Source organism: Ambystoma mexicanum, chromosome 5q, assembly GCF_040938575.1.
Source record: "Ambystoma mexicanum isolate Mex_15411 chromosome 5q, UKY_AmexF1_1, whole genome shotgun sequence".
NCBI lineage: Eukaryota > Metazoa > Chordata > Amphibia > Caudata > Ambystomatidae > Ambystoma > Ambystoma mexicanum.
Genome location: NC_090933.1, coordinates 951,315,565 through 951,335,130, shown reverse-complemented (window position 1 = coordinate 951,335,130; position 19,566 = coordinate 951,315,565). Strand labels below are relative to the sequence as shown.

Below are 19,566 nucleotides of genomic sequence, written 5' to 3'. Positions count from 1 at the left end.
TATTGTGCTTTAAGATGCAATGACAGTCACCAATCGCCGAGTTGTACGCTCTTTCACCAGGTGTGTGCGCCTAGGGCATGCACTACAGAGCTGTCGTATACGCACACCATATACTTATTTGAGCACACACCGGGAAAGCGAAGTTGTGACATGTCTTCGTGGAAGAGTTTGAGCGGACGCTGCACAGCGCGGTTGTGTGCTATCAGCACTGTGAGTGTGGACGGCAGGAGCCGGCAGAACCCTGGACAGCTCCGTGGTGCTGAGCGGTGCTGAAGCTGGAGACTGTACACACCGGCCCGGATCAGCCCTTCACACACCGGTGCCACACGACAGGCCCGGGTGTCCGTGACCCTTTGGCCGAGGCCAAAGAGCAGCTCCAGGCACACTTCTGCGGGGGAAGATGGCGGCTCTAGCGAACCCACCCACTGACAACCGAGCCTATGCCTCCGGTGTGGGGGTCTACTGCCGGCCCACTGTGTGGAGAAGTCTGCTCGCAGGCCTGGGGCTGCCGGGCAAGCGAGCAGCGCCGGCTAGGCTCCCATTGTGCGTCCGGGGTGAGCAGAACGGCTTGGCAGCAGCACCGCGGGGATGGCACCTGCGAGCGGCCATGTTGGATTTCTGGCCCCTGCCATAGTGGGAAAGGAGCCACGGGAAGGAGCTAAGGCCAGTACCACACACTGAGGTCGAGCGGAAGAACAAGAGGTGGGGGGCCACATGCAGAGCAGCGCTATCAGGGGCCTTAATTGAAATGAGGTGTGCACTGCCAACCCCCGCTCCTGCCCTCCTGGGTACTACTAGTTCTAAACGGGTGGCTGGAGTGGTGTAAGTGCAGATCAGCAGAGAGAAAGGCCGAAATGTGGTACCTCTTTGAGTGAGGGTCGAGGAGACTGGGAGTCCCCGCTGACTAAATGGACACGAATTATTAGAAATAACAAGGAATACCATTGGCCCAAAGGACTCACACTTTAAGGCGCGCAGGGGCCCATGGGCAGAGAGAGAGTTCAGCTCTCCATTGGGGTCTGTTGAGTGAACGGGCATGGGCAGTATATTATGAGCCCCTGGTGAGGGGCAGGGCAAAAGACAATAGTATCCTTTGGCGATTGAGTGCATTAGGAAAGACTAGCAGACCCTGTGGGCGAGGGGTAGAGGAGATTGGCAGCCTCCAGTAAGTGAGGAACATGACATGTGTGAAGCCTTGTAGGTAAAGTAGGGCCTGGAGACCTGATCAGCAGCCTCAGCTAGGCGAGGGGTTAGAGGTCAGGTGCAAGACAGAGCAGTTATTATAGCTTCTAAGGAGCGCTTGGTGGGGGCTAGTGGGTCTTTGGGGGTGGGGAAGGGCAGGCCCAGAGCACGGAGCAACTATCCCACAGAAAGGAAACACTTACTTGAGCACGGACTGCTCCTTCTCCTCCTCCTTCTTCTGTCGGTCCATGACGGCCAGAATGATCTTGCGTTCCTCCTCTGTGAGGTGGCTGAGGTCAGGCATCTCGGGGGGCAGCATGGGCTGTGTGGGGGGGCTCTGCTGCTGCTGCTGTGAGGATGGCTGAGCGTGCAGCTGAGGTTGGGAATGGAGCTGTGCTTGTGCGTGCAGCTGGGGCTGTGAGTGCAGCTGCACCTGGGTGTGGAGCTGTGCCTGGGCGTGCACTTGGGGCTGTGAGTGAAGCTGGGGCTGGGAGTGGAGTTGTGCCTGGGAGTGCAACTGTGCCTGGGCACGGAGCTGGACGGCAGGCTGAGCAGCAGCAGGATGAGCAGGGCCGCCCCGAGGCCCGGGAGCAGCAGACATGTCGGTGGCAACAGGAGAACCGCACTGTGCACACACTGGCCGAAAGCCGGCAGCCGCCCGCAGCCAGCCCGAGGCCGATACATACAAGGGGCGAGCAGCCCGCGGTCAGTGCTCCGGGCAGGGCGGTGCGGGGAGCGAGCACGGGTTCACGCACGGCCGCGAGAAGGCGATCTCCGTGCCCGGGCTGTGCCAGCCGCTGCGTACCACCCGGCACATGCCCGCTGTGCCCGCGCGAGGCCGGCTGTTCAGTGCGCCCAGGATCCGGCTACCGTTAACTGTGGAGCAAGGCTGCGGGCCGGACGGGACAGAGCCGGGCTAGAGCGCATGCGCGCGTCAGGAGCAGCTGGGCGGAGGGGGCGGGGCGCGCTCATCCTGCTTCCGGGGAGAGGTGCCGCCGATGGATGGGCAGTGAGCTTTGCACAGCAGTGCACGGACTGCACCCCCTGCCCAAGAACAGCCCGGACCTTTCAACAGATACCACTTGACTTGTGTGCGGACAGGTGTATTTACGGGTAGACATCCCACTCCAGTGTCATACTATGGCAGGGTTAACATGTAATCCTTGTGGGGGAAGAGGGGTTGGCAATTGTGTTATATGTTGTTTAGCCAGTTTGTAGTAAATTAGTGCCTGAAGAAAGACAGGAGCCAGGCAGGGATTTCACCAGGACTTTATTTCCAATATCTCTGGATCAGATAGTGCATGGATAGTGTCCAGGATTTAATGGGCCAACGTGGCCAACTGGGGTTTAGATGCTATAGCTCAAATATGCAGCAAAACTCCTTTAATAAGTCCTGTGCTCGGAGGAGCCGGGAAGACGCTGCTGTCCGCGTCCTCAGCTCGTCCCGTAATGCGCGCGTAGCTCGCGGGGGCGGAGCTGATGGCGCTAGCGAGATCTCGCGAGAGCGGGGCTCTCGCGATATCTCTACACACCTCCCTTTTTCCAAAAGCAGAACGAGTTCACTGTACCACATAGTCATTGTATCTCACCGGTCTTCTGTGCTCCCTTCGGGGCCTCTCACTGGTTACGGGGCATGGTCTCTGCTGCTCTGGTTCTGGACTTTCACATGGTTCTTCCCGTTCCGTTTCGGTTTCATCTCTTTCTCCATCGCTTCCTTCTGTTTCTCGTTCCTCGTTTCTCCAGTTATCTCTTTCGGTTTCTAAGTGGGGTGTCTCTTGGGTCCTCGCTTCTTCTTGCCTTCGCTGGTATAGCGCTACCCTTTCATAGTTCCACGAGCGCCCGTCTTCCGTGCGGACGTGATTGGTTCCTTTGTGAGTTACTTTTATGGGCCGACTATAACGGGATCCCGTGGCTTGGTCCTTTCTTGGCAGTTTGATTTTGACCCAGTCCCCTTCTTTTATATTGGGCGCTTGCTTCGTCCTTCTTCTCTCATCACTCCACAATTTCATGCGTGTCTTGTTTCTCTCCATGCGCCATACTACTTCCGTCATGTCAACTGCTTCATCTTCCCTTACTTTCGCCAGCCATGGTGGAATGAGGGTGGATGCCGCACTCCTCCCTCTCAACATTTTGAACGGGGATATTTGAGTAATTCCATTTGGCGTGAGCCTGTGAGCCGCTATGGCTTCTTTGGCAGTTTTGAGGGGGTTCATTCCTGACGCTGTTGCCAGTTGGATGGCCCCTTTTATGAACCTGTTTGCCCTCTCCACCAGTCCATTTGCTTGGGGGTGATACAAGGCCGCTTTCTTTTGTTTGATGTGGTTCTTTCTTAAAAATGCTTCCATATCTTTGGAAACTAGTTGCACACCATTGTCTGTGACGACTTCTTTGGGGAGGCCTTCCCTTTGGAAAATTTCAGTGAGTACCTCTATGACCGTCTCTGTGGTTATGTTCGGGACAAACTCTGCTTCGACCCACTTGGATAAGTAGTCGACCAGCACTATGCCATATTTGTGTTCCGTTTCCATCGCCTCCAGGGGCCCTATGAAGTCAATGCCCACTTTGGACCATACTGCTTCTGGTATCTCCGTGGGAATGAGAGGCGCCTGTCGAACTTTCAGTCTTTTGTCACTGTTTAGGCATTCATGGCAGCACTCTATCATGGCGCGTATTTCCTGGTCCACAGACGCCCACCAGTAAGCTTCTCTCACCCTGCGGCGAGTCATCGTGTTCCCTAGGTGTCCCGCGTGGGCCCTGCAGAGTATGGTGCGCCTCATTCCAGTGGGGGGGATGATCTGATCCATTTTCATGATTATTCCCTCCGTTTCCGACAACTCATCTTGCACCTTCCAATATGCTCTCATGCCCTCCGGCAGCATTTTCTCATTCGGCCAGGCTTCTTTGATCCAATTGCGTATCTTGGCCATGATTGGGTCCTTCCCGTCTTCTTCTTCCCAGTGTCTCTCACTGAGTTCCAGGTAGTCTGGGGCCCTTATGTCTGATATGGATGTGACTATGCATTCTCCGTGTAGGAATGTGGTAGCCCTTTCCTTGTTCTCGGGCAGTCTCGACATGCAGTCGGCTTGCGAGTTTTTCCATCCTGAGATGTGATGGATTTCGAATGTGTATTCCTGTAGTTTTGCTGCAATGCGAGCTAGTCTGGGCGTGGATGTTTTGGTGCCTCCCGGGCTGAGCATGTGGATGAGCGGCTTGTGATCTGTCACCAGCTTGAACTTTGTGCCCCACACATATGTTCTGAAATGTTCGACTGCCCATGCGCATGCTAGCATTTCTTTTTCAATCGTAGAGTAGTTCTGTTCCACCTCTGATAGTGCCTTCGACGCAAAGGCCACCACATGTTCGGTGTCACCTCTCCTCTGCGTTAGCACTGCTCCTAATCCGTACGCACTGGCGTCAGTGGTAATGACCGTATCCCACTCTGGGTTAAAGGGTTGCAGACATGGAGCTTTCATGATGTGTTGCTTTATGGTGTCCATCACCCTCTTCTGAGGTTCACTCCACGAAAATTCTGTCCCCTTTTTAAGTAGATCGCGTAGGGGTGACGTGGTTTCTGAAAACTTTGGTATAAATTTCGCGTAGTACTCAGCCAATCCCAGAAAAGACCTCACCTCTTCTTTGGTGGCAGGTTCAGGAGCTTTGGTGATGGCTTGCATAAGATTTTCTTTCGGGCTGATCCCCTTTTCCGAAATTTTGTAGCCCAGATATTGAACTTCTTTTACTCCAAATGAGCATTTCTCGTGACGTAAACGCACTCCTGCATCTTGTAGTTTGTTGAGAACCACTTTGAGGGTGGTATCGTGCGTCTGCTTGTCCTTTGCATAAACCAATATGTCATCCTGAAAATATACTACATTTTTGACTTTCCTTAGTAGGACGTCCATCATGCGCTGAAAGGCCGACGCGGCTGACGACAACCCGAAAGGCATTTTAGTGAATTGAAATGTGCCAAATGGCGTGATAAATGCTGTAAGGGGTTTCGATTCTTCGTGGAGCTGTATCTCATGATATGCATTTCTCATGTCAAGTTTTGAGAATATTTTGGCCTCTTTCATTAATAATATGAGTTCGTTTATGCTTGGGAGCGGGTAGTTGTCCGTGATAACTTCTAAGTTTAGGCTGCGCAGGTCTATACACACCCTTAATTCCTGTGACTGGGGTTTCTTTATCAGGACGACTGGGCTCAGCCATTCGGACGCTTCAATTTCTTCTATCACTCCTTCCATCTTCATTTTGTCTAGCTGTTGTCTAAGGGTGTCCCTTGCTGTGGCCGGTACCGGTCTCACCCGGTGCTTGACAGGGACGGCATTTCTTTTGAGCACGATCTTGTGAATGAAATTTTTAATGTGCCCCGGCTCCTCCGAGAAAAGTGTTGGGTAATCGCTCTTGACAACAGATTCGTTCCTCGTATGGACTGATAGGACTTGATCTTCTGTGCTGGGATCCAGTCTGATTTTTAACTTGTCTTGATCATCCCAGCCCAACACTGCAGGCCCTTCATGGCTGAAGTAGACTCTGGTGATGGTTTCTCTTCCTTTGAATTCGACTCTGCCGTTGATATACCCTAAGAGTTCGACTGAGGCCCCCCCAAACACCGTGGGCTTGTGTCGTGTGGTGAGCACTTCCACTTTCTCTTTACCCACCATGTCTTTATATGTCTGGAGGGGTAGGATGGTGAGGTCCGACCCAGAATCTGCCATGACCCGTGTCTCTCTTCCATCGATTTTGATCACGCAGTGAGGCTTCTCTCTCCTGGCTCGGGTGCTGTTCACCATTATGACTGTGGGTCTCCCCTCCTCATCTGACGAGGATTCCCTTTCCTTTGCGTGTTCTGTGGTGAGGCTTGTGACTTTCTTGTTCCTCCATCGACATACTATCGAGAAGTGTCCTATGCGTTTGCAGACTGAACACTCCTTGTCTCTGGCTGGGCACTCTCTGTCAAATGCCAGGTGTTTGGTGCTGGAGCACCTATGACACTTGAGGGGTTCTCTCTTGCTGTTTCTTGACTCTCTCGTGTCTGGTGCAAACTTTTCCTTTCTTGGACGGAATCCAACTGCTTGTATTTCAGTGGGGACTTGGGCCCCTGTAAACTCTTTCCTTCTCCCCGCGGTTTCCTCTACCGCTCTGGCAATTTCTACGGCTTTTTCTAACTGTAGCTCTTTTTCGAGGATGAACTTATCTTGGACCTTGCGACTGTTGGTATGGACGACTAGCATGTCACATATGCGGTTTTCCGCATTGGTGCCGAAGTTACACAGGGCTGCTAGTTCCCTTAATTTCGTGACGTAGTCATCGACGGGTTCGGACTGCTCTTGTTTTCGAGTGTAAAACCTTATTCTATGGAGTACAGTGTTCTCTTTGCTGGCGAACCTCTTAATGATTCTTCTAACGGCCTCCTTGAACACATCATCATTGTCGTCATCTACTGGTATCGGGGTAAGGCCCTCGAATATTCTTTGCCCTTCTACCCCTAAGGCGTTAAGTAACATGGCCTTGCGTCTCACCGCTGAAAATCCTGACCCACCCATTGCCTCCACGCACGTCGTGAACAGGGGCTGCCATTGTGGCCAAGGAATGGCAGGCCTACCTGGTGTCTGTAGAAAGGGTGGTGGCGGTGTGGCTCCCTGCATGTTTCTGCGCGGTTTCCTGTGGTGATCCTCGTCGCCAATTTATGTAGTAAATTAGTGCCTGAAGAAAGACAGGAGCCAGGCAGGGATTTCACCAGGACTTTATTTCCAATATCTCTGGATCAGATAGTGCATGGATAGTGTCCAGGATTTAATGGGCCAACGTGGCCAACTGGGGTTTAGATGCTATAGCTCAAATATGCAGCAAAACTCCTTTAATAAGTCCCGTGCTCGGAGGAGCCGGGAAGACGCTGCTGTCCGCGTCCTCAGCTCGTCCCGTAATGCGCGCGTAGCGCGCGGGGGCGGAGCTGATGGCGCGAGCGAGATCTCGCGAGAGCGGGGCTCTCGCGATATCTCTACACAGTTGTGTTTGGAAACAACCCTTTCGTGTCCAAGGAAATTCTCAAACAAATGCAAAGTAATGGAAGGCAGGGTCAGACGGGGCAAAACATTGTCTCGGGCCCCAATGAAAAAGTGGCCCACTGTTGTAAATGGCTATTCATTTATTTTGTGACACTGTTTGAATAGTACCCAAGGTGGAGGTTTTTGATAAAATCTGATGCAAATTGTGTGTTTTAAAGAATATTTATTCAGCAACACTGGTCAAAACTACTAGCCACATGTTGAATTAACTCATCAAACTGGTCCACACTGGCCAAAAAACTGTCCCACACCAGCATTTCGCATTTTTGGTTTGTCCATGGGCCTATTGCCCTATAGTCCAGTCCGAGCCTGCTCAAAGGATAAAACAATGAGACGGGGACAAGCATAATTGGCTAACATGAAATGATTACACTGAGGCAGCAATTATGGAAAATAGGCCATAGACTTTATTAGTTGGAAACAGAGAATTATAAACTGGAAAGCTCCAAGTGTGTTTTTGGGCACATCAGGGTCAGGAACAGGGATGCCCTTTCTCGCCAACGTTTCTTTTTTCCCCAGGCCTGTGTCAGTGGGACCTGTCATCACAGGCGGATTTAACACTCACCAGGCAGACAAACAGGGAGAGGCCCCTGTGCCCTGCCCCACCCCTTCCTAGTCTCTCAGAGACAGTGCACTCTGCAAAAAGAAAACACATGAATTGTGAAACTCTGTCCGTGCGAGAAAGCTGCAATGTGGATATCACATTTTTTTGCGCTGCCCCAGCAGAGCAGACGGTCCCTGCTACAGTGTGAGGGATCCAGTGTAGACAGCATGAGCTGAGACCCCAGGGGGGCGCAGCATAAGGCCGCCTCTGTGGAGGGTCCAGCATCCCTGCTCCACAGCAGCTTCCACCGTGAATGGCGCGCTGTGTCACAAGGAGGCACTAAGAGGTCAGTGTACAGCGGCATCCCAAATGAAGATTGCTCGAGTCCTTCAGCACCATGTCCAAAATGGGGGAAACATGCATCAGCAAACATGCAACACCACAATCAGAAAGTGACGCAAAGCCCACTAAAAGTATAAAGAGCTGCTGAAAGCACTGAGGATGCGAGCGGCTTTCTCACACACAGATAGATCTCAGGTCGTCTTATAATCAGCAATCAAGGAGCGATATAACCAATTGAAAAGTGTATATCTTGTGCTTCCATTAGCGTAAACATGTCAGCTGTGCATGAAATGGGGGTGCACGCGGGCCACAGACAGACATGTACATATCATAGATTCCATAAAAGGTAGCAGGAGCCCCTCACTAGATAGAACATGGCATGATAACCTGTTCTGTGGTTTTTTCCCACATTGAGAGCCTGCAGCCATCGCTTTTTGCTCAATGTACCTTTGACAAAGGAGGAATATCCATTTGCATCTCAGTCTTTGTCCCGCCCACAAGGGCAGTTCAGCACCGAAATGCCCGGCAAACCTCCTTTGAACAAGAGTACCAATAGCAGCCCCATAACGTGTTTCACCCTTGTTGGGCCTCTTCAGTGAGGTGGAGCTGTGCCTCTTTGAGTATAGCGAGCAAGGGGTCCACCTCTGGGTTCCCCCAGGTAACTTAGAGTGGGTTGCTCTTGGTACTCTTGTTCAAAGGGGAATTGCCATAGCATTTTGGTGCTGGGCTGCCCATGTGGGCGTGACAAAGACTGATATGCAAATGGTAATTTCCCATCTGTGAAAGGTACTGTGAGCTAAAGTGTGGCTGTGGACTCTTCAGTGGGTACCTTCCCAAAGAACAGGTCAATGGGCCGTGTTTGTTCTCGCAGAGGGGTGCCTTTGGACTATTCTTTTTAACGTACATATCATAGTATTATTCTAAAGCCAGTCCTGCAGTTAGCGGGTGCCTGCACATTACTGCTAGAGGATGTTGCATTAAAGCCCTGCATATGCACATTAAAGCCCCGCTTCACTGTCATTCACTCACCTATTAAAGCGTTCAGCCGCATGCAGCAGCAGAACACACCCAGGAATATCAACAAGAACATATTTCAGTTCTAATGCAGTCAGCAAAAGAGCTCCAAAGTCTACACTAGAGATTAAGAGTGCGCGGCATGTCAGTTTTAACAAGCATTGGCAATGGCAAGAGTTTTTCTGGCTTTTTTGTACTAATGGAAAACGCATTTTCCAGGCACTGCTGTGCTGTAGTGGTATTAACTGGTTATCGATGGCAGCACCCACAAAATGGCATGATTACCTGGGTATCTAATAGCAGTGCCTGGCAAATTCCTAATACTTATAAACAAGCCCAAACTGTTGGCTTTACCAATGCTTGTTTTTACCAAGACTTCAGTGCTTATAAATCGAGCGGCTGAAGGCAGATCTGGTTAAGACCTTTTTGTTACACAGTTGGCCCATTTACAGCTCAAATTACGTCATTAACACCCAGAAGACTGCTTTGAAAAAAAAAACAATGGCAGGCACTTTGAGTGCAAAGTTTGATGGTAAGGCTTGAGAACAGAGCTTAAAGAGTTCCAATGAGGAGGTGTTCTAGGTGGGGAGGGGCAGGAACTGGGTGGGAATGGCCACAGGGGTTAGCATGGCCATGGGCAGTCAAAGGGTGGGCAAATAAATAAACAGCACCTAGAAGCTTTGTATCCCTCCTCATATGCCATTTCTCCATAGCTGTACTCTAATACAATAGTCTCGGCTTATAGGTGACAAAAGCGACACCTAATAGGCCAATGGATGGGGTTTGGGGGCAACATTCCTGACCCATGAGACAGACCACCAATTTCCACAAAGATGGCTGTTGATGAAAATCTGGTAGGGCTTGGGAGGAGTCACGTTTTTTACCTAACACTTACACGCTGATAGAGGCACTGCTATCTAGGAAAATTATATGGTATGTTTTCTGTTTTCATAGTTCTTGATGTCAGTGTTAGACCGTTTGAAAGCACTAAAGGTGAAGAAAAGAGTAGTAGGAGAAGTAAAGAGAAGGGGGAGAAGTAGACTAAGGCAGACATAATGTTGTGTTAGGTCATGAAAGAGAGATGCGACATAGAGAGGGAGAGAGAGACCGAGATTGTCCACAGTCCTGTAGATCCTTGCCCTGCCCTTTCGCCCACCTGCAATCTCCTTTTCACACCCATAACCAGGGACGGCGTCAGGGCTTTTCAACTCTTTCAAATGAAAGGGGCCTCAAGCCTCAGGGGGCCCCCCAGCAACTGCCTCCCTATTGCCAGTCAGCAGTATAAAAACACAACAACATATTCCTTTGTATATCAAATACGTTCTGGGTCTTACAGTCTGCGCTTTGCAGCACTCACCTTACAAGCTGCATTGGCTTGAGCCTGTCCAGCTGTCATTTCCATTGGGGAAAACAGAAGTATTATCACCTAGTTACCTTTCAACATTGGCTCCTCCACGTCAGCCACTTGCTTACAAAGATGGATTGATTGCTATTCAGCTGGAATTCAGTGTTTCAGCTCACTGCTGGCTCGCCGATAATTGGCGGCTGTTAACCTTATCTTTATCTCCATTATAATGTGTGCCCCCCCCAAGGGTGCCTCTGACTACTTACCACTCTAAGCAAGAGGGGGCAACCATCATGTTGAAATGGGTCCCCACACATCATGAGCCGGGCCTGCCCATAACAGTGTTAGCAGAAACCAGATGTACCGTCATAGTGGGTCAGCAGGCCAGTCCTGTGCTGCAGGGGCAGCCCATACCCAAAATGGGAAAAAGAGGCCTCATACTTGAATGTGACTGACTTCTACAGTACCTTTCCAAATGTAAGGGTCTTAATGCCAGAGCCCTGCTTTTAATAGTTTTTTACTGGGGGATCCCAGCCAGCAGACGGGTGGGGGGCATAGGAGAGTGGGTATTTTACTCACCCCCCACAAATATTTGCTTCTCAGCTCCTCAGAAGATTAATCACGAATGACTGGAAAATAGCCCAGTTTCTCATAATGTCACCAAAGTATAAAATGTGCACACCTTTTAAACCTAAAAATTGTCCTTTGTCACATCCTGTGACGTCTTCCCATTGCCCATGTTAATAAGGCCCACATTTTTCTTCTTTTTAAGACTTGCCCTGCCACGTACCCATGTGCGTCAGTCATCAAACATTGAATCCAACTAACCGTAGAGCCATTTTTCTAGCAAAGTGTGTGGTCTTGACAAGCTGTAAGTAATTCTTTATTGCCCTTAGCCTTTAAACATCTTCATTTCCAACATTAGTTTCAGGCTTGATCCTCTAATTCTACCACTGATAGCAAAGACTGGTAAGGAGGCCCAGCTGTTTCCAGTTACTCAGACCCCTAAACACAGGTAACTATAATAAAGACAAGTTTATTAATCAAGCCCCCTTTGAAATCCACTCCTTTCACTCGTCACTTTGTAGATGGATTTCAGGATGAGACACAAATGGCAACGTGATTACGCCAGATTCCCATGAGCCCTACACATTTCTAGGCTTCTACTTTGTTACTAGGTGGAGCCAGCTGATGCACCGTGTTGATTACAGTGTAGGGGATTCTCCTTACAGGTTCTATCATACAGCCCCTAGGAATGTCACTTCTTTAGATGGGTCCTGTATATTCTTTGGGGTAAAAGCCCACCCCCTCTCCTGCACATGTCCAAGTTTCCCTAAAGGATGCTTCACATTTTCTTTTGTGTCTCCTGTAATGATTATACAATCAACGTAGTGTGACATTCGAACATTTTCCAGTTTCAACATGGCTAAATCACAAGCCACTATTCCGTGGCATACGGTAGGACTGTGTACATACCCCCAGAGTCGTTTTCTGAAGGTAAACTGCCTGTCACCCCAAGTAAAAGTACATTCGTCCTGACTTGATGTATCTATGCCAATGGAGCAGAAAGCATTTGCAAGTGTACTACTGCATGCCACTAATCTGCATCTTGACTCAATGTTTCTACAACAAGGCTCACAATATCAGGCACTGCTGCAGCAAGAAGAAGCCCCTTCTGGTGACATACTCTAAAATGTACAACTGCTCTCTAGGAGCCATCAGGCGTGTCAACAGGCCACAGGGACAAGTAAAAAGAGCTAGTAGCATTTCTGATAGTTCCTTCCTGTAAAAGGAACTCAATGGTTTCCCTTATCCACTTATGCCCCACTTGGTGTCCTGTGCTGCTTGATTTGGACTGACTGAGGAGATGGGGGCAGACGTAGAGGAGTCCACATAGAATGCCACACCAAGATACGAGAAACCTTTTTAACATGGAAACTCCAAATTCCAGACACAAACTTTCACCAATCTGTGTCCACTGCTTGCTGTGAGGGGTCAGAAATTAGAGGGGGACACAAAGTTATATTCTCATTGTCAGACATTTTTATTTAAAGAAAATGGATTGTAAAAACGCCTCTCTAGCCCCATCCTAAGGAAGGAGGTTTCCTACCTTAGAAACTAAACTACAATCAGTCTGTGTCAAGTAGTTAGTAACTTAGAAGCCGTCATTGGGTCCAAAACGTTCTAAATTCGCTCACTCTAGAAGCAAACATCTAAGTATAGGTTTAGAGAAAAAGCGTTCATAATCAAAACATAAAATAAATCCAAGTATCTCTCCCCTCCCCTCGATTTTCAGACATGTTGGTGAAAGGGTCTCTTTTAAACAAACGGTCGCATAGTATCCCAAAAGTATCTCTTTATCCAGCAATTCCTCAAGGGTTTTACACTGGATTCATAAAGTTCTTGTTCACAAAATATCTTCCAACACATCCATCAATGCTTTTGTAACAAAAGTGTTTCTCTTTAACAATGTCTTTATATTGGATTCACAAAATTCTCATTCTGTAAACTTGATTTGGTTGGTGCATTGTCCAGGTTCCCTGGTAGTCTTTCTTGCCAATTATTTTTGTATCACTGTTAAAGTCATTTCTTTACAACTTTGTTAGATTGCCTGATATACTCCTCTGTCAGGAATCCTCTTATGGGTTCTTCAGACTCCTGTCATATTTCCTTTCCAGTTATCTTCCCACAATTCCCAAAAGGCCTGGTAGTTTTGGATACCAGGACTTCTTGTATGCATTTCTTCTTTAGTGGATTTCCTGGTATACTTCTCTACCAGGTATCTCCCCCAAGGGTTACAATTCTTTATATATAGCTTCAAATGCCCAGTGTAGTTGACTACCAGGACTTCTCGTTATGGCCTTCTTAGATCCCCTGGTATACTCTCCTACCAGGTATCTTGCCACAATGTTACAGTCTTTTCACAACTTCAACGGATTGCCTTGTTTACTCCCCTGCCAGGTATCTTGCCACAATATTAGTCTTTTCACAACTTCAATGGATTGCCTGGTATACTCACCTGCCAGGGATCTTTTCTTTGGAGGTACTACAGATCCCTTGCCAGGTATCTTACCACAATGTTACAATCTTTTCACAACTTCAATGGATTACCTGGTATACTCCCTTGCCAGGTATCTCCCCCGCACCCCTCAAATGTCAGCTGCCTAGTGCCTTCGCTTTACCAGGACCTCTCTATGGGTTTTATTGGGTATTACTTGTTTCAGCTCTCCCCCTACATTAACATTTCATGCATATGTAATTATTCTGATCTCTTTGTTGCACTTTTCTTGTCAGTATTCATATCTTCTTCCTTTTAAACTTTGATTTAACATTAGGTTTTTCCTACGTTCAAATCGTCTTTGAGAATTGTCCAAAATATCAATCTAACATACTTCATTCACTTGCTTGCTCATTCATCGGTACAGCCTGGGGTCCCCAATAGCTCTGTGCCGACTCACTGGTGATTTGTGGCATCCCCAACTTATGTTGTGCCTCTGCAGTGTAGCTTCCTCCCAGGATTGACTTCCTAGGTTGTGCAGGAGTCTCTTCAGCATTCCTTTCAGATCTGCATATACTTGCAGGCTCCCTTCTTTGGCCTGAACCGGAGAACGCTGCTTCCTGACTCGACTGTACCTCCAGGAGCTCTGCTGTCCTTCCAGGTGCTCCTGCAGTCCTTCGGGTATGCCTGCTGCACTCTTTCCTCTTTCCCGCCATACCGGTGTCTGTAACTCAAGTTCGCGAGCTGCCGCATGAATGTGCTTATCTTCCCTTCTGTGGTTCTCTCCCGTACTGCTCATCTGAATGCTGTGGTTACTGTTTTTAAAGTTAGTTTGAATAGAAAAGTAGTCTGCACATTGGTCTTTGGACTTGGCTTAATCTGCATTAACTCTTCCCGCCTGTTCTTCGTCTCAGTATTTGAGGCTTTATGGGAGCTGAAGTCCATAGATGAAATTGGTTTTCCAAAATTATGTTGTTCAACAACTTCACATACAGAAATGTTAGAAACTGAAGATATTTTCTGTGTGTTGTGAATATTTGAGATATACATGGAGTGTTCCCTAGAGTGACATAAAGAAATGGGTTTCTGAATTTTATGAGAAGGGGATATTGTTGTCACAAGTCTTTAAGAACTTGGGTAGTATAAAATCTTCAGTAGGAAGTGGAGAATACCACGTCTTATCTGCTGGAGTCACCACCTTCCCCCAACAGCCGTATCCTCCGATGTGATCCTAACTCATATTAGTACCCCCAGGGTCAGGGTAAGGTAGCAGCTGCTGTTCCCTGGCCACAAGAGAGACGGGACAAGCAGGGGAATCAGTGATAACTCCATAAGATTCATCACATTGCCCCAATAGCAAATCCATCCCAATGATATACTCAGGCACCTGGGCAATCAGCACTGTAATTGGGGGACCCTTTCCAATGAACATTCTGATTTTCAAAGGCTTAGCTTCTCTGCACCTTCATACACATTTATGATGAGTCGTGCAGAAGCAGTGTGTGCAGCAGACTCTGGTGCTTTGGATCGTGTGCTCCAGTGTTTTTTCCAGCTCCATTGTGAAGGCGGAGCCTCTCATACAAAGACTCTTCTCCGCGTAGCAGACGCGGAGTCATGCAGAGTCTAGTGCAGAAGCAGTGTGTGCAGCAGACTCTGGTGCTTTGGATCGTGTGCTCCTGTATTTTTTCCAGCTCCATTGTGAAGGCGGAGACTCCCATACAAAGACTCTTTTCCTCCGCGGAGCGGACGCAGAGTCGTGCAGAGTCTAGTGAGTCTGCTTGAGGCGGAGGTGGAATGGAGGCTCTACGGAAGTGATCAGAAGACAACGCCGCAAATTCAAACCTCCTGGCCCCTTGCCGCCCACATAACAACGTGCCTAAGAGCCAGTGTAACCGTCTCCGGTGCCTCCAATGCCTCCAATGCCTCTGATGTCCATCAGGAGTTCCTTTCTGTATGACTGTGTAAACGGAGACGTTCGGATTGGCTCAGCACAGACCAGGTGAGACCTGTTTGCAAAATTGACATTTGTTCTGTGTAGCTGTGTAGCCACGTATATATATATATGTGCAAGTGCACCTGAAACTTTTTGTCCACTTTGAACAGTGAGCATTGACAATATCAAACACGGTTTACTGGCACAGGGAACCGATACAATTGTGCTCCGACAGTTATGTTGAATACCGGCCCCTTGACTCGACAAAAATTACGGCGTGGGAATGGAAAAGAGCCCAAACTGTATACAAGTCAGATAGATTCTACGAGCGGGTCGCTTGACGCCCCTGAATGATGCATGGTGAAAGACCTCTCAATGGTGACTGTAATTGTAGATGCCAACGTTAACACCACTAACAAAGAAATATGTTTGACTGAAACGACTGAAATGATAGAAACAACAAGCAATCGATGTGAGCTTTTTGCAAAGACTAACAAAGTTTCTCACGTGAGCGTGGCTATAACTGACTCAGTCGCTGCAGAGCTTAGACTGTCAGATATCAGATCCACCTTGCAGCCACCCACAGACAAAATTAAACTGACGCGTGGTGTCTCTGATGCTGAGCTGGTGGAGATTAGTATGAGAAATGACTACAGATAGCTTGCTACCAGTGGCCGAGTCTAAAATAATTGAATTGGAAAAGGAAAACATAGATAAATCAATGATGCCAAAAAATACTCAAATTGAGAGTCAGGCGGAGTGGGACATGCAGTGTCCTGTTGGACGGGTAGCCGGGCCAATTATGGCAACCGCTGCAAGCACGGATCAATTGATCTCAATACCTGATTGCAGCGTGTCGTTGTCATCGAGCCACAGAAGGCCAATGTCTTACATTAGTCAAAGCAACGAGTCAATGACTATTGCGAGTGGCCTCTGTGCCAATATAGAACTGATCCAAAACATCAAGACTGCAGTAAAGGACCCCACCACTGCATTAATACGATGCAACAATCAGCAGCAAACACTAACGGGAAAGCAAACATCCCACGATGCAAACAAATACCGAGGTGTCCAGCGAGGTTTAGCCAGCCTACAACACTATGCTGTACTCCAACAGGAAATTATAATGATCTGGATATCAGAGTGGCTCGACTGGCAAGATGCCTAAAAGCAGACTTTGCACGTTTGAGAGCAAGGCTTGATGCTAGTTTTGGGACAATGAGCAGTGGGTTATCCCGCGGTGAGACTCCGAGCGGGCCTACAAGGTCCTCAACCTTAATGCAATCTGAAGCCTCGTCCCCGGTTGTAACTGATCGAGTGGAGACAGGGAGTTTGGTTGTGCAAACAAGGAAAGTCCATCGAGATGTATCGGCCCAGCATTTATTCCCAGATGGTGGTCGACGTATTCCAAAGTCTAGTGCCTTTAAATTGCAAAATCTTTAACCTGAGCTGGTGGATTTTTAATTTTGTAATTTTTTTTAAACACTCTTTATTGCCATTTTGTAATAACAAACCAAAAACCGGTAACACCTACTACCTTTCCCCCCCTCCACTCCCCAACTCCCCTCACCCCCCAGTTCCCTACCACCAACACTTTCAATAACTTTTAATAGTATCATCAAGTTCACAACCCCATGAACCTCAACCAGCCCCCTCCCCCTCCAATGTCCAGGTTAGCCCTCCAGGCATCCATTCCTTCCATAGGTCACGGAAAGCAATCCTCCATTGTCTATGGTATCCATGAGGAGCGGGCGGGTCCACCGCCATTCCCTTGGTTCATGTCTCCCACATTCATCCTTACCCCCCCCCCGCTCCCCAACCCTATCTAGGCATTTTTCACGGCGGCTGTAAATCATTAGCCTTTGACAAGTCATTCAGCAGTTGAGTCCAATGAATCGGCACACCCTCACCTTCCATCTCAGTGTCTGCCCTCTGCAAAATCGTTAGTTCCGCCATACCCCATCTCCGGACATCCCTCCGCCACATGTTTATCATCAGGCCTTTGGGCATTTCCATGCTATTGTTTAGCCAGTATCAACAGTAACCGGCACATTTTGTTCTGTATTTTGTGCCTTCTCCACCCTGGGAGCTTACACCATATACAAATTTCCGGACGCCGTTCCCATCTGGTCCCCAACAACCCATTCACACCTTTAATAACCTCCTCCCAATACTCCGGTATTATCTCACACTCCCATATCATATGCCAGAACCCAGCATGGGCCATGCCACACCTAGGACACTAATCCGACAGTTCCCTGTTCATTGCCCGGAGTACCACTGGGCTCACGTACGTCCTATGTAAAATATTAAATTGGACCAGCTGAAAGCGGGCGTTCCTTGATGTCTTCCGGACCAAATCCCAGACCTGTGCCCATTCTTTTCCCATTAGTTGACGTCCCATGTCCGCCTCCCACTTCTCCTTAACCTTCAGCCCCCCCTCAGTGTTCCCCTCCCGCACGGCTTTATAGATCCGTGAAATACGCACCTTACACCCCGTCTGGTCTAGCAAGACTTGGAGCACCGGACACAGCTCCAGTTCCTCCGGAATTCCCTCCCACATCTCTGCTAACCTACGAACCACCGCTCCATATGCTAGGAAAAGCCCCTGCGGTAGGCCAAATTTCAGGCACCATTTCTTACATGTAAGTAGTTTCCCACCTTCAAATAGATCCCCCACCGTTACGCACCCCTTCTCCCAAAGCCTCTGTATTCCGACCTTCCCAATCGCCTGGCAGAGCCTCTGATCAGCCCCCCATGGAAGATTCCCCTCATAACGCCCCCCAAAACCCCTACCACCAACATACTTCCTCCACGTATCTCTCACCGCCTCGAACATCGTGGTCCTCCCCTTATTACCCAGTGGATACCAAAGTAATTCAACCGGTCTACGATTCGGCGGCTGATCCCTTATCAACCCCCTCAGCATCTCCCCCCCAGTTAGTCCCACACCAGCACCGACTGCAGCTGTGCCGCCACAAAATACTTTTCATAATTCGGGAGGCCTAGTCCCTCTTCCTCTCTAGTCCTCTGCAATATCTCTAAGGATATCCTCCTCCTCCCCGTATCCCCCAGTAGGTCCCTGACCTTAACGTCCAGCATTTTAAAAATGACTCTCTTCGTCACATACAGTATATTAGTAAAGAAATAAAGCAATTGTGGCAGGATCACCGTTTTGCATAGCGCCACCCTGCCCATCAAAGAAAGGGGTGAGTTTGCGGATTTTGTTAATAATCAGTCAAAGAATACTCTGCAAGGTGACGAGGATAAAGATCGGACCCCAAACTATGGAAACAAAGTAGCTATCGATAATCCAGATAATCTGGTGAAACAGTGGCACTCACAAGAGGAACAAATCTATAACAACATGATGGCCGCAACTTCAACGGCATTGCTTCCATTTGTAAAGCTATATGAAACATTACATGATACCATTCAAGATCAAGTCTCATTGATTGGATCAATGATCCACATATCTCTTTAATTAGTATGTATTCTCGATAGCAGCTCGGTCACTATACCCGTCTCTCAGCGCCTGAATGCCTACGGGCTTTGGCGCGGTACAAGCATAAATAACAATAACAATAAACCTAAAAATATCTACATTGGAAGCATTCACAATGCAAGTTCAACAAAGTCAAATAAAACTGATGACAGAACCTCGGCTAAGCAGGGAGCAGATGAAGATGAGAGTTGGAATACAGCTGCCGTCGGCTTCTGCCTTTACTGAAATGCTGAAGCAAACCTCAACGTTTGATATATTTACAAAAAGGCAGATAACAAGTTTTGCAAAAGAGAGTCGACAAAAGCAATCAGATGTAATTTCTAAGACAAGGAAGCCACAGAATGATATCACTGTAGTGAACAGGAAAAGAAAATCAAATGGCTCAAGAACGTTCATTCACAATTTAACTACTCCGCCACCCGTAGCTTTATTCAAGCGACAGCCAACTCACGGAAAAGCTCTGGCATCTTTGCAAGCAACAGTGATGAGTTCTTCTAAAATACCAATTTCACAGTTGAATGGCAATCCAGAGAAAAGGCAGAAAACCTACGAAAGTGACCCTGAAGACATTCAGTCGGTCACATCAAAGGACCTGCTTAATCTGTCCACATATTCGCTTGATGATGGAGATCTCG

At 48.4% G+C, this 19,566-nt stretch overlaps 1 protein-coding gene and 1 long non-coding RNA gene across 6 annotated transcripts in view; one reads left to right on the top strand and one right to left on the bottom strand.

The window, feature by feature from the left end:
- Nucleotides 1-2,078, bottom strand: part of RIMS2 (regulating synaptic membrane exocytosis 2) — a 2,919,733-nt gene extending 2,917,655 nt beyond the window's left edge. For 2 of the 5 annotated variants that reach the window (XM_069621484.1, XM_069621483.1), the window contains exon 1: nucleotides 1,386-2,073. In XM_069621484.1, the coding sequence (XP_069477585.1) occupies nucleotides 1,386-1,783 (398 nt within the window). In that variant the 5' untranslated portion in view covers nucleotides 1,784-2,073. Of the gene's footprint in view, nucleotides 1-1,385 lie in introns of all 5 variants that reach the window. The other 3 variants (XM_069621474.1, XM_069621475.1, XM_069621476.1) reach the window with 3 other exon arrangements.
- Nucleotides 2,079-2,150: 72 nt separating this feature from the next.
- Nucleotides 2,151-19,566, top strand: part of LOC138497810 (uncharacterized) — a 202,533-nt gene continuing 185,117 nt past the window's right edge. The window contains exon 1 of the long non-coding RNA XR_011278648.1: nucleotides 2,151-2,295. This is a non-coding gene — a long non-coding RNA (uncharacterized lncRNA). The remainder of the gene's footprint in view (nucleotides 2,296-19,566) is intronic.